At 47.1% G+C, this 14728-nt stretch overlaps 1 protein-coding gene across 1 annotated transcript in view; it reads right to left on the bottom strand.

Annotated features, from left to right (window-relative positions):
• Window positions 1-14728, bottom strand: part of NUP85 (nucleoporin 85) — a 215379-nt gene that overhangs the window by 139265 nt on the left and 61386 nt on the right. The window contains exon 5 of the mRNA XM_069200126.1: window positions 629-672. Within this exon, the coding sequence (XP_069056227.1) occupies window positions 629-672 (44 nt within the window). The remainder of the gene's footprint in view (window positions 1-628; window positions 673-14728) is intronic.

The following is a 14728-nucleotide window of genomic DNA, read 5'->3' as shown; positions in this document are numbered from 1 at the left end:
TGCTTTGCAATCCGGCGTTTGAAATGCTCAGAGAGACTTCAAAAGGAAGGAAATATATTTCCTTCCCTTTGAAGCCTCTCCGGGCCTCCTCCACGTGATCGGAAGTGAAATGCTTTGCATTTCTCTTTCGATCGCGCTGGAAGCTAAGCTTCCAGTGCGATGGAGGAGGCCTTCTGTGACAATCAGCGCGCTGACGTCACAGTGGGGGCTGGGGGGCAGGGGTGGAAGGGGAAGGTCTTCTCCTTCCATCCCTGCCTTGGGGGGGTGGGGAATCCCACAGAGGGCGCGCTAGCGCTCCCTCTGGGCTCTGTGCCCAAGACGTAATGGTTACGTCCTGGGCACACGTGCACTCTGCCTCAGGACGTAACCATTACGTCCTGGGTACAGAAGGGGCTAGTAGTGCAGTAAAAAAGGAACTGACATCAGTGCACAGAACTGAGACTCTATAGCCCCCTCACGTCCCTTCCAGTGTGGAATGGTATCAGCGCAGAACCGCATGGCACAACCTCCCAGTGCGCAGAGTAATATGGAAACATTTCTGGATCCAGTCTGACAACTGGTGAATATTCAAAAGGTACAGGATCAGCGACTAGAAGTCTCTATCAGAAATAAGTTTCAGCTTTCCTACCTGGCTACTGTACTGGCTGCTCATTGCTTGATCTCGGGTCGACACTGGAACAAAAAGGAAAAAAAAACAAAGATACTTAAACTTTCCCTCGTTCCCCAAAATATTGTCCCAATCCTACGGTTTCAGTGAAAAGGGGATAATACTTTAGCATATCTTGAGAAAACAACACATACTGAGCTTAAAATTGGCTTGAGTTGGGCCTTGTAACACACAACAGTGTACAAGGTTTTAAGTTTTGATAGTTTCAGACTCCCTCCAGACATTTTACATTCACACAATTATAAACTGCGTATGCTACATGGAGAACAGATGCATGAAGTAAACTCGAAGTCCATAAACAGAAATAGTTAGAGGAAGATGAATCAACTGACAAATACCGAAAGCCACACCCTCCTAAAAGAAGGCTGACAGTGATGCATTCCTACTTCCATTTTGTAAGTCCATCCTGCAGGGGCAAATCTCCTACACTGACATCACAGAAACTGTCAAAATGAATTAGAGCACATTCTGATTTATATTACAGACTACAAAAACACCATATAAGGAGTACAAGAGGCAAATTTGTCAGATTGATATATTCAATATGTTTGTCTAATCCATATTAAGACATGCTTTAGATTTCTTGTTAAATCAGATACCAAATAAAACCATATTTTTTAGCAATCGGATGCCCGTTTGGGTTTGCTTGTCATCTACTGAAAGATTCCTACCTGATTTACAGAAGTAAAGGCTCAGGTGAGGCCAATTTTCTATTTTCATATCTTTCAATTAGGTGAAAATACTTACGAAAATTCACAAACCTGATTTGCTTTAATTTTTCCTCAACACAGAAGAACATTTTTTGAGCAAAACTTACTCTTCAAACACCCGAAAGAAACTAGGATGTTCTTGTGCACTTCCTCACATTTACTTGCTGCGCTTACCCGTAGTAAAATCAGCTGCTAGTTTAGAAGTGCACATGCAAGAAGAAAAAAAAAGGCATATCCGCACGCGTTTTGTGAATGCTCACAAAGCTATATATCTGGTGGATTTCAGCTCATTTGCCTTGCCCAATCCGGCACAAGTGCTCACTACTCTGTCACAGGAATAGTTTATAACTGTGCAAAAATTGGCATATGTGGTGGATGTTCTGCTTATCGGGTTTTGGGTGTAGAGTTTTCTACTTTATGTTCGCTCAAGTCTAAATAAAGTGCGGAAAATGTTCTCTGGATTGGTAACCTTAAATTGGGTTACGAATACAATCAAAACTTGTTGTTCTAAGGACCGTGGCACACAGTCAGCCACAAAAGTCAATCACTCATGGCAACAAGAACACTAAAAGAGCACCAGAGGTTTTTGAGCTCGTGTATTTCTATTCGATGCCCATTCACAGATCAATAATCTAAAAGAGGTATGCTATTCAATGACAAGCAAATCCTCTCCATCAATGCAAACTAGAAATATATTTCATAAAAACTTTATTTCGGCCTCCAGGGCCATAAAAGTACAACACAGAAACACATACAATAAATACATCAATAAAATAATTTGCAACAGGAAGATACAGATATGCGATCAAGGGGCAGTATTGGTATCAGTAAGTAAATTTGTAATGTAAGGATCAACATAGCTCCACGGAATTTAGCGACAGAAACAGCTAAAAACTGACAGGAGTCTGATTTGGGAATGCGAAGAGCAGTGGAATGCCTACAAACACCTAGTAACCTACATGCAGGAGTAAGCCAATTTCTGTGAGGCACTGTATAAGCAGGACACAAGGGAGATTTTCAGTGTGGGTTTTACATGCTGGATCGGGACAATGGCTCCTTTCCACGAACCCGGAATAGAAGCCCGGGCAGCAATTGCATTGGATATAAGAAGAACATAGCCAGACCAAATATCAATGTGGGTCATGAATAAGTCAGCTGGAACGCCATCAGGGCCAGGGGCCCTACCGCGTCAAGAGAGTGCACAACATCAGAGTGTAAACAACTGAGTAGGGGGCAGAACTTTGCAAATGACCCATAAGAACAGGAGAAACCCAATGGTACTCTCCCGCTGGAGTGGAGGCGTCAACAAAATACAGTTGTCTAAAGTGTTATTCCCAATTTGCTGCAGCAATATTTGTTACCATCTCCAATGGACGTTTGTTGGAACCACATGCAACCAAGGACCAGAACTTTAAACTGTCTTTCTCTAGCGAGGCAGCTTTTAATAATACCCACCACCGTTCATCTAGTTCCCGTTTGGCTTTGCAAATGTCTCCCTTGTAAGATTTCCTAATCAAACAAATAGAAAGAATGTTCCCTGATTTCATGGCTTTAACCAATGATTTGCTTAAAACCCGTTGTTCCTTATTTAACCAAGGTTTCTTGCCTTTGGGTCTGCCACTACCAGATTTGATTTTTTTTAAAAAAAATTTATTGACTTTTGCAAAACAGATCACTGTACTACACATATGTATTTGCATTAACAGGATGATGATGATCTAGTAAACCCTTTGCTTTCACATAACTTAAACAAATTGTACACATCTAGGTCCAGTTTCAACATCCAGTATTCTTGGCTGCTGCTTTTTGCTGGTGGGTGTTATATCTTGGTGTAGAATGGCCCCACGTCCTTCCCGGGGGCAACTTATTGGTGGTGGTCAGGGGGGTGCCGATCTGTTGGGATGCTAGTGACGTGTGTTGTAGTTGTGCGAGTGTGTGAGTTCTGTGTGGTTCTCCTGCGTTCAGTGGCTAATATATTGTCGGTGGATGTGGGGTGTTAATGGAGTTGGCTGTGTCCGCGGCTGAAGTGTTGTGTCACGGCCAGCTGCATGACAGTAGTTGTCTGGGTGTTAGTGTTATTGCATGGCTCATGGTGGTTTCTCATCGTTGCTTGCCTCCAGCTTAGATACTAGTGTACCCCATACTTCACAACCTGCTTGTTGTCCCTCGCGCGCTAATTTCCTTAGTACCCGATACCAACACAGCATGAGGGTGTGCCAAGCTTTCAGATCAGGCGCGTTGGGTGCTTTCCAGTTCATGGCTATCAGTCTTTTGTACATCACATAGGCCAGGTCTGCAAACTTATGTAGGCGTTTGTGTTTTTATCCCCTCGTCCTAAGACCTAACAGGCAGGACTTGGGGTCCACTCCCAATTCAAGTCCCGTCAATTCTGCAATTACTTTTACCACCCCGCCCATTCTTTTTGTACCAGAGGGCAGTCCCAGATCATGTGGTAGAATTGTGCCACTGGGGCATTGCATCTAGGGAAGGCCGGGTCCGACCCAGGGAACATTTGTTTAAACCTAGCTGGCGCTAAATATGATTGGTGTGTGTAGTTGAACTGCATGTAGCGGAATCTGGGATTTCTTGACACCCCGCGGGTGTGGTATAAGGCTTTTGACCATTCTTCGTGTGAGATCGGGTCCGGTAAAACGGCGTTCCACCTCTCCCTTGCCTTTTCCAAGTTGGGTTCAGGGGGCTTACTCAGGAGTTTGATAGGTTCGAGACTGCTTTTGCTTGGGTGTCGTAATTCAACATGTGGTGTAGTGTGGGAGAGATCTCTGGCCCTAGTTCTCCAGCCGCCCATGTTTTTCTAATTGAGTGGCATATGGCGTGGTAGGCCAAGAATTGTCCCGGGTTCACTGCTGTGAGGACTTGCATAGATTCGAACGACATTAATTTGCCTTCCTCAAAGCAGTCTCCCACTGAGTGTATACCCGCTTCCGACCAGATTGCGGGTGAGTGCGACCCAGTCTCGGCCCAACCGGGAAGCCGATCCAGTGGGATGAGCGGCGGGTAGGGGAGTTCCTTTTGACCTTTTTGAACGTACCTCCCCCAGCATGTGTGAGCCACTGCCATTAATGAGTTGTCGATTGCGCTTTTTGTTTTTTTATTTGTTAGCCATGTGAGCAGGGGAGCCCCCCTGGAGTCGAGCAGACAGCCAGACGGACTCCACCGACTCAGGCCTGTGGATCCAGTTCAATATCCACTGGAGCTGCGCGGCCGCACAGTAAAGTTCAAAATTAGGGGGGCCCAGACCACCTACGTCAACCGGGCGCTGCAACATGGGGAGTGCGACCCGCTTCCTGCCCCCTCCACATATGAGCTGTAGTAAGACAGCATTCAAATTATGGAAGAAGCTCCTAGGGACAATGAGTGGCAGTGCCGCAAAGTAATATAGCAACCTAGGTAGTATCAGCATGTTTGCTATGGCCACCTTGCCCAGAGGTGAAAGTGGTAGTTTATTCCAGAATCGCATCGACCCCTTCATGGAGGCCAGTGCTCTCCCCAGATTACTGTCCCTGAGGTCCTCTGTTTTATGATATATATATGGACCCCTAGGTATTTAAATGTGTCGAAGCACCACTTCAGGCGTCCCGCTGGGGCATTTTCTTGTTTCGGCAGGGGCCAACTGGTTAGTGGGAACACGCAAGATTTTTCCCAGTTTACCACTAGACCCGATATCCCTCCGTACTCAGACAGCAATGATATTACTGAGGGCAGCACCTCTTTTCCTCTCCGTTCATATATTAAGGCGTCGTCTGTGTATAGTGATATAGCATGGTGAAGCCCGTTTCTAATTATCCCCCCCCACCTTTCCTTCATCGTGCGTATTTGCGTAGCTAGTGGTTCCATTGCTATGGCGAACAGCAGGGGGGGATAGGGGGCAGCCCTGCCGTGTGCCCCTGTTGATCGGAAAACTACCTGATATAACCCCGCCCGCCTTCACCCTGGCCTGTGGGTTGGTGTATAGTGTCTGTACTCAGCGTGTGTAATTAGGGCCGATACCCATTTGCTGCATGGTGGCGAATAAGAAGTCCCACTTTAGTGTGTCAAATGCCTTCTCGATGTCTAGTGAGAGCACCATTTCATCGTATGCGTTCGGGAGAGTGTCTCCCATGACGCTCAGCAACCTCCGGATATTTAGGAAGGTGTTACGTTTTGGGATGAACCCGTTTTGGTCTTCATGTATCAGAGTGTGCATGCAGGGGGCTAACCTGTTGGCCAATATTTTACCTAATATTTTACAATCTAGGTTTAGCAGAGAGAGTGGTCTGTAGGATTGAACATCCGTGGGGTCGCGCCCTTGTTTAGGAAGAACCACTATCATTGCCTCTCTCTGTGTTGGGGGTAATGTCTTGCTGGCCCACGCCTCCTCAAACACTTTCAGCAAGTGGGAGTTTAAGCGTGGCTTGGAGTGTGCTTTCCAGCGACTGTAAGGTTGGTATTAGCTGTTGGTCCAGGTGCCGGTCCACGTGCATTTCGGTCTTGACTTTTCGCAGATTTGAATTTCCCGGCCATCTTGCTTTACTTTTGGGGACCCTCTGAGGTGCTGCGCAGCGCTGCTGAGTGTTACCTGGGCGGCTGATTGCGTTGATGGTGCGCCCGCGCCTCACCGTTTGTGTCTCTTCGCCTTTCACGTGCTCACGTGGCCACTTATGTTCTCTCTGAACAGGCCAGGCAGCAGCGGCGTGCACCGACGGCCATCAACTGTAGGGCGCCCAGTAGTCCGAAGCGTCTGCCCCCTTTGTGCCGTTTTAGCCACAGGCTTGTAAGGGGGAGGTGGAAGGCAGGCAAAGCTCCCCAGAGGTAGGACCAAGAAAGGGGGGGGGGGGGGGGGGGGGGGGGACTGTTCCCTCACTCCCCCCGCCGGCTCCCCCGTAGGCACTGCGCCCCCGTCACCGGTTCCAAGATGTGCCGGGCAGGGGGGCCACGGCCCCGGTCCCAGATTGCCCCTGATGTCACCACCGCGGCCGGGCACACCTCCTTCAAAACGGCACCACACGCCTTCGTTCAGGCAGGAACCATTCCTGTTGGTGTCCCTCAGTTGGGGGCCGGTGAGTGCAGCGCGTAGCCCCCAGGCCTGCACTGGGGGCTCGCTGTGTAGTAGGGAGCGGGGCGGCACGCCCAGGGACCGGGGCCGCGCCGTCCGCCTTCTCCCGGCCCAGATAGAAGGGAAGGGGGGCGGAGGGTACCGCCCCGGGAGTGCCCCTCGGATGATGTCGGCGAGCCCGAGACGGAGCGCTCAATTAGGTGTCCTTCTCGGCCGCCATTTTGGCTCCTCCCCTCCACTTCCAGATTTGATACTTACAGAGATGTGTGCTGCAATACTCTCGAAGCAAGCGACATGAGATGATACCAGCTGATTATTGTTCACTACAGCTCCTGCCTTGATGTCAGATAGCAGAGAATCAGAAACAGTATTCACAGCACGTAAAATGTCTCCGCGACCTACTATCTGGTGCCATTTCAGGTGGCGTTTGTAATTAGTTATACTAGGGTCCCCCAGCAGAGTGGTAAACTTACTGGGTTTAAGTGAGTGGTTTCAAAGAGCAAGCATCTGGAATGAAAGTGGGTTGTGGTCACTTTGTTCTCTCGAGGACCTTCACATCCAAGAACATGAGCATACAATCTCACATCAACAAGACAATAGTCAATTCTGCTTTTGTGATTGACTATTATACATATGATGACCATCAACTTCTGATCTAGTCATTCCATTAAGGGCCCCAACCCCGAATTCGATGGTCAAGGCTTTTAGATGGACAGCTGCCTGCAACCACTTGCTAACAGGAGAAATATCCAGAGAGGGAACAGACCACACCTGGTCTTCCTCATGGGTGATGCGGAGGTCGTGCCAATCAAGAAATTCAAAGGTGGTGTTAAAATCTTTTGTCACAATAAGGTTGTAATGCCAAAGACACTGCCTAAGAAATGTTTCCAGTGTGAGAAGAGTTCGAGAAGCCAAGCCCTCCCCAATCTCTTCTTGCATAGACATTAATAATGACTATTCCCTGATTTGGCCAAAAGCACGGCACAATGCCTAGTATATCAGGAGAATCAATAGAAAGCGGTTGAATTCTACAATTGAAAGTTAATTTGACCCAGGTGGCTAAACCCCCCAGAGGGTCTGCCCCTCTTACTAGGGAGTGCTGAAATGAAGAAAAAAAAGTTTGAATAGCCAGAATAGAAAATCGGATCCAGGGCCCAAGTCTCCCGGAAAAGGTAGATGTCAAAGCCATTAAAAAAATGGAGTGCAGGTAGGAAGAGAACGCTTAGACCTCGAACATGCCACATTCCAAGTGACAAGACACACCCCCTCAGAATAATATGCTGATAGTAAAACAAATAAATTAAGGGCCTGGGTAGCTTGACCATTTTGGATTTCCTGCAGAGGAGGGTCATTGCTCGATGTACTAGTAGCATCAATATCAATAATAGTTGGAACACTAGAGCAAGCAGAACCGCTTGTTAAGTGTGATACAAAAACCATACCAGTTGTAGAATGGAAGCTAGATGCCGGCAAAGTGTTAAAGACATGAATGCTAGAACATGTCAAAGAGCCATCTCAACTGGCTCCAGCCGAAGGAGGACAAGCAGACAACAGCTGCAGAGGGAAAAAGGGTCTGACTCAGGATCAAGAAACTTGCTGTGTCAATCATTGTTTAACCAGAGGAGCTGTTCCCCAGACGAGAAGCAAGTTGAACGCTGGGGTGGGAAAGAAGCCTGGGATACTTAAACTGGATGTTAGAAACCCTTGGAGTGTAAGTTCTTGCGTCTAGAGCCACCAATTCGTCCACCATACTCTGGTCTCTGAGAGTCAATTCAATCGTGCCCTACTGAGCCTCATGATCAGTCCTCCTGGCTGCCCAGATTATATCATCTTGAATCTAGAATGGCAACCTCTCACATGTTGCATCCAATGGATCGCCTTGTTTAATACAGATTCACTTCCTTCCCAGCGTGCAGCAGAGTGTAGTTTAGCAACATTAACCATCATTACAGTATTAGCAGCTGTAAGCCTTCTATCAGCTGTGTGTGCTATACAATTGGATGTATCGCCCACCAGATGCCAAGGGGGTTGAAAATGGGAAAACGTGAGGGGACTGACTCTGGCTTCTTTCCCCACCCCGAATCCCCCAGACAGGCCATAGCTGGCCGCAAATCAGGACAGGAGGCGGGACTAGGGTTAGCAGAAAAGCAAGTAGACAGAGGGTTTTTATTAAGAGTTGGTAGGCAGGTTCTAGGCGGTGCAGGCAAACCAGAGGAACGAAAGTCCGGAATATGAGCGTTTTCCAGAACGGTCTTCCCTTCAGACTGTAGCTCCACCACCTCATTTTTTTAGATTTTGAATATGGGAGACACACTGCGACTTGGTTAAATTACAAGCAGCAGTATTGCCAACATCCTTTGGGATCTCTATTACAGGATCATCATGCAGATCTAAGGAGGCACTTAAAGGGCTGTAACAGTGCAAAGCACAATGTCACTATCAGCAGATCGCGTCATATCAGGCTGGAGCGACGCGATGCAAGCAGAGGCCAGGCCCGACCCAGTCTCTCCTTCAGGTGCCACACCCTGCAACTCCCGCTTTTTAAACATATCCTGAATTTTCCTGCATGTAGCTCTCTTGTTTGGAGGACGTGCACTCTGTGCACACGAGGCAACATTATCTGGAGGGGATGTCAATATTTCCTCACACTCAACCAAAAGGTTGTCAATCCTGTCAAACACACAATTACCCCCTGCGTTCTTCATGTTCTTATGAGTTTTCTTTTGCACTATGCCTGGCCCACCCTCAACCGCCTTCTTTTTCCCCATGGGCAGATCGTATGAGAGTAAACCCAAATTATGTGATCTATCCAATAGTGCTACCCCTGCTAAAATAAGCTACCACAACCAATGCCTTCAAACACTTCTAGATAAGAATTTAGAGGGGTGGCCCAGCCCAGCCTCTTCTGGGCGTGGACGGGCTTTGCCCGGGTGTGTCCAGCACAGCGGTGATCTTCATAGCGCTATATAGCGCTCGTTAGTGGCACACGTGAGAGCAGCTGGTCTGGAAAATGGCTGCCTCCAGGGGCCAAGAGCAGTCTGGGAAATGGAGTCCCCCAAACAGGTTCAGCACGTCCCACGCAACACTGTGATTGGTATTTTTTGGTGCCAATTCTTTCTTCAAACCCACAAGAACTGGTACCTACAGGTAACTTAAAGAATATACCAACACACCTAACTTTAATGGCATATAGGTGCCTTCGGACGCAGTTTAGTCCCGAACCATTGCTTGAATATATCTCCCTGCTCTGTGTTTTTTTTTGTGGGCCATAATATATGAAAAAAATGAATGACAAGTTTCAAGATGAAGCATGGTAGGACTGCAAATAATTTTTTATCGTAACTAAGAATTTTTTTTTAATAACCAACTTTATTCTATTCTTCAAAGCGATAACATCAAGTACATTACTGTCATGTCAGAGCTAACATTTGAGTGTTCAGGGCAATAACAACATTGAATCTCTAATTATCTTACGTCATTTTCACGATAACGGCAGGTCTCTGAATGAATGTGACTTTTTTATTTTATTTTATTTTTTAAACATCAATTTTATTTTCAGATTTTCACCTCAAAATATCAAAATGTAAAACACTTACAAAGCAATAAAAAAAAAATACAGTGCCATGACAAGGTTTCCTGTGAGAAAGGAGGGTGAAGTATTAAAAGTTCTGAGCTTTCAGGATTCAACTGCAACAATAATGTCAGTTTTTCGCTTCCGCAGCACACAACATATAGAAGTTTTTGAAAATCATTCTATAAACCAAATCGCCAGGCTAAAATGATGATCCTGATAGATAAGAGGAGTCACTTACTCATTTGGTCGTCTCAAATATTATTCGAATAATGGTATGTGCATTCATCACCCTTCTGCATCTCCACGAGACCTGAGCTGGAGTCATACCCTTCTGTAAATCGTTCGTGCAGCAAACCTCAAGCCAACATTTCTGTTGTATCGCCGTCATCTGTGTGCATTAATCGCATTTGCTGTTCCTCTGCCACCCCCCAACTCCATCAAGTATTTCATCCAGTGTTCCATCTGTGGCCTCCTGGTTCCCATCCAACTAATGACCATCCTTCTCTTAGCCAGCAAGAGTGCCAGTTGGGTCAGTTTATAAGGTAACTTCCACCCCTTAAGGCCTAGGTAGGACTCCCAGTAGGCAGACCGCGGGAGACGGTGTAAATTTTAGCTCTGTAGCAGCCATTAGTTTGGGGACAATCTCTCTCCAGAAGGCCTGAACATCATCACATGCCCACGCCAAGTGCAGGAAAGTAGCCCCTTCTCCACATCGCTGGCATCTGGCCCTCCTAGCTGGGTCTATCTTATTAAGCATACGTAATATGATATAGGTGCAACGTAGATAGTTAAAATGCAGGAGTTTAAACCTATTATTACATGATACGGTGAGGACCAGTTCCAAGGCCTGTCCCCAACCAGAATCAGAGCTGTTCCCTAAGTCTTCCTCCCACGCTCTACATGCTACACACGGTGCAGTCTGCCTGTTATCTTTAAGCGCTGTATAAAACAGTGAAATTAAGTGCCTTCCCTCTCCCCACCTTACCAGCCCTCCCAGGACCGCTGAGGCTCATGGGGCATTCAGAAGTTAACTCCAAACTTCCTGCACTGCACTCTCTAATTCAGCATTATGCAGAAACTGGCATGACCCAAGTTCAAAGGTCTCCTGCGCCTCTTGGATGGATATGAAATGTTCTCCCAGGCAAGTATCTCTCTCCTGCTAATAGGCAACCTCCGCTTCTCCACTGTTCCATCAACATACAGTCATTGATGGCACAAAAAGGCATCAGATCCTACAAAGGCAACTCCCTGTAATCTTACGGATCATCTACTCCCAGAGCACAGCTGTGATTTTTATCGAATGTGGCATTGGGTATGGTGTTCTGCTCCCTTTCATCAGGAGCTGTGGTATGGTATCCTCACCCAGTAGGCCCTCATACAGTCTTTTCTCCCACTCTTCCGTGTTTGCCAGCCATCTAGCCGCATGCTGTAATTGGGCTGCATAACAATAAAGCTGCTTGTCAGAACAGCTAGCCCCCATCTTCCAGATTTCTCCACACTGTGGGGAGGGAAACCCTGTTTGCGACGTCCTGCCCATATCAATGACTTCAATAGCCCATCAAATCTGTGAAAAAGTAGAGTCAAGTGGAAACAGTGTGTTCTGAACTAAATACAGACACAGAGGCAGGAAGAACATTATGGCCACCGCTGCTCTGCCCATCATTGAAAGGAGGAGTTTATTCCAAAAACCGACAGAGTTCTTCAAACCTCCCACCACCCTCTCTGCCTTAAGACGGTAGTAGCCTCCCTGGTGTGTGTGACCCATATACCCAGGTAGCGGAAGCCCTCAATTTCCCAGTGTAACCCTACCTCTGGTAACTGATCAGCAGACTGTCCAGTCAGGGCCCCTAAGAGGGGAAGAATAGCAATTTCCGGGCACTGCTTTTAAGCCTAGAGAATCTACCAAATGTTTCCAGCACTTGTATCAGTATCGGAACTCCTCCAGGGTTCCCAGACAAACCAGGGCATCGTCTGCCCAGACATGAATTTTTGTCCTATCCTGAATACCATAGCATGCCATATCCCGTCGTAACAATTGGGCTAGAGGTTCAATTGCCATCGCGAACAGGAGTGGTGACTGGGGGCATCCCGGTCTAGTTTCCCTGCCCACCCCCTATGCATCGGAGAGCTGGCCCCCTACTCTTATGCGTATGAAGGGTTTGTTATAAAGGAGGCATACACAAGCACAAAAGTTAGGTCCAAATCCTGTGCCCTTAAGTACTTTCAACAACTAAATCCAATCAGTCGTATCAAAAGCCTTCTCCAGGTCTAAAGATACTGGGGACAAATCCTGCTCCTCACCAATTGTCTCATGCAAAATGTGGGCGATTCGTCTCAAATTGAATGTAGTGCTGCAAGTAGGTATAAATCTGCATTGGTCTTCATAGACCAAGTCGCAAATCACACCTCTCAATCTGGACGCTAGGACCTTACAAAGGATTTTAACATCTGTGTTTAACATGGTGGGGGGCCTTTAGGAGGAAGGATCTGCCCTGTCCCGTCCCGGTTGCAAGATGCAACCTACAAACCCTTCGCAGATAGTGGCAGGTAGGATACCTCTTTCCCTCGCTTCCTGAAACACTTCTAATCATTTGGGGAGGAGTGTCACCCCATATGCCTGATAAAACTCCACAGGAAAACTGTCCCCCCACATTTTTTTACCTATTGAGTGCTTTCACGGCCTCCCTCAATTCCTCTAGCGTTACTTCCTCCTCAAATTCTTGATTCATTTGAAACCCAGAGTGGAGAGATCTACACCTCCCAAATATTCTTCCAACTCTTGTTCCGGGTTAGGGGGACCAGCTGAATAAACTGAACAGAGGTGCGCAACAAATACAGCAAGGATCTCACTTCTGGTGACGTCTTCTCCTGCTTTGTTTTTGGGGTATAGGATAGGTGGGGATTCTATCTCGCCAGTAAATGTCCAGACTTGTCCCCTTCCCTATGTAGTCTGTTGATATGACCTCAAAGTCATCCTGTCATGCATATGCAAAGCCCATACATGTGCCTGTTATATTTCCTTGTGCATAGTGGCTGAACGTGTTACTTTTCTTTGCAGGGTCCCCAGTCTCTCTTCCAATGCTTTGAGTTCAGTTCCTATTTGGCGACGTACTCTGCAGATTGTCCCCATACATGTCCCCCTCACTACTGCCTTTAGCACTTCCCACTCCACCTCTCTAAACTGCCTAGTGCCCCAATATAGCTACAGGTATTCCTGTAGGGACGACGCCAGAGCCTCACGGCCTGCAGGATCGGCCTGCAGGATCCAAAAGGAAGGAGTGTCATGCGGGAAACAGCCTTAACAATGCAGCTCGAGTAACGTTGTGCCTTTACAACGCGGCCTAAACCTCGAATGCGTCTTTAAAACGCATTCCTTTACCATTCAAGTCGTTCTATTGACCTTAGGGAAAGTGTTGTTGGACTGATGTTGGACTTTAAATCCAACACTTTCCCTACTGTGGCGCTGACTGGAATAGTATAGTTTACTATTCCAACTCCAAAGTCCAGCGCTTTCCCCAAGGCAAGTCGTTGTAATGACTTGCGTGGTAAAACAATGCGTTGCAGAGACATATTCATGGTTTCGGCTGCGTTCATAAGACAGGCGTGCTAAAGACCTGCGTTGTTCCGACACACAACCGTGTCATGCGCGAGGTGCGCCGTTCATCTCTCCTGGGCCCCCTTTGCAGATCAAATAGAAGAGGAGCATGACCGGATACGAATCTGCCCAAGTGCTTAACTGCAGACATTTGCGAAAGTGTCAATCTGCCCAACAAAAAACGATCTAAGCAGCTGTATGTTCCATGCGTTTTGGAATGGCATGTATATTCTTTCCCATCTGGATGTAGCTCCCTCCAGCTGTCTAGAAGCCTCAAACAACTCATTACCCTCTTGAGTGATCTTACCATCAGTGGTGTGGTGCTCTGCTTAGGCGGAAATCAGTCCCTATTGCCATCTATTATACAGTTAAAATCTCCAGCCAAACGTATAGAGGTGCCCATTGCCACCTCCAGTAAGTCCAAAATTCTGTCCTAAAACATGTAATCATCAGTTTTGGGTACTTAAGTGTTTAGGATCGTTATAGGCATTCCATCCAGGGTGACCTGCAGAAGTAGATAGTGGCCCTCTACATCGGCCTCACTGTATATGTGTGCCTGAATGGTACCCCAGGAGCCACCCATATGGTCGCTCCTCATGCTTAAGAGGAGTATGTGGGCGTAAACCGTTTTCCCTGCCATTTTTCTGGCCAGCTTTTGGGTTTCATCCTCCATCAGATGTGTCTCCTGTAGGCATGCAAACTGTGCTCCTTGCCTTCGCAAATGAGTATCTTACAGCGCGTAGTGTACCGTTTGAGCCCTCTCACATTCCAAGTTATAACCTTTAGTTGATCTACCATAAGCTCATAACTCTGCTCGAGAGAGAGGGGGGTCTATTCCCTCAACTAAAGCCCCTTGAAGGATGGAAAAATTTTGTAGGAAACCCTCACCTTCTCAAACCCCCACACACACTGTATTGGCACACAACAATGCAATTTCAAGTGTTTTAGAACCAATGCAACTAACTCCCACCTCCTTCCCCCCAGATATGCAGTGAAACAACCAATAAAACTGTGCCAATCCATTACATAGTACGCTGTAAGGACATCCAGCCTAAGCCCAGTTACCCCAAACATTGCCTACCACAAACGTGGAAGGGCGCTTCCCAAACCCCTACAGGGTATCTTATGT

Source organism: Pleurodeles waltl, chromosome 7, assembly GCF_031143425.1.
Source record: "Pleurodeles waltl isolate 20211129_DDA chromosome 7, aPleWal1.hap1.20221129, whole genome shotgun sequence".
Lineage (NCBI taxonomy): Eukaryota > Metazoa > Chordata > Amphibia > Caudata > Salamandridae > Pleurodeles > Pleurodeles waltl.
The sequence above is the reverse complement of the archived record's forward strand: the minus strand, read 5'-3'. Positions and strand labels throughout refer to the sequence as shown.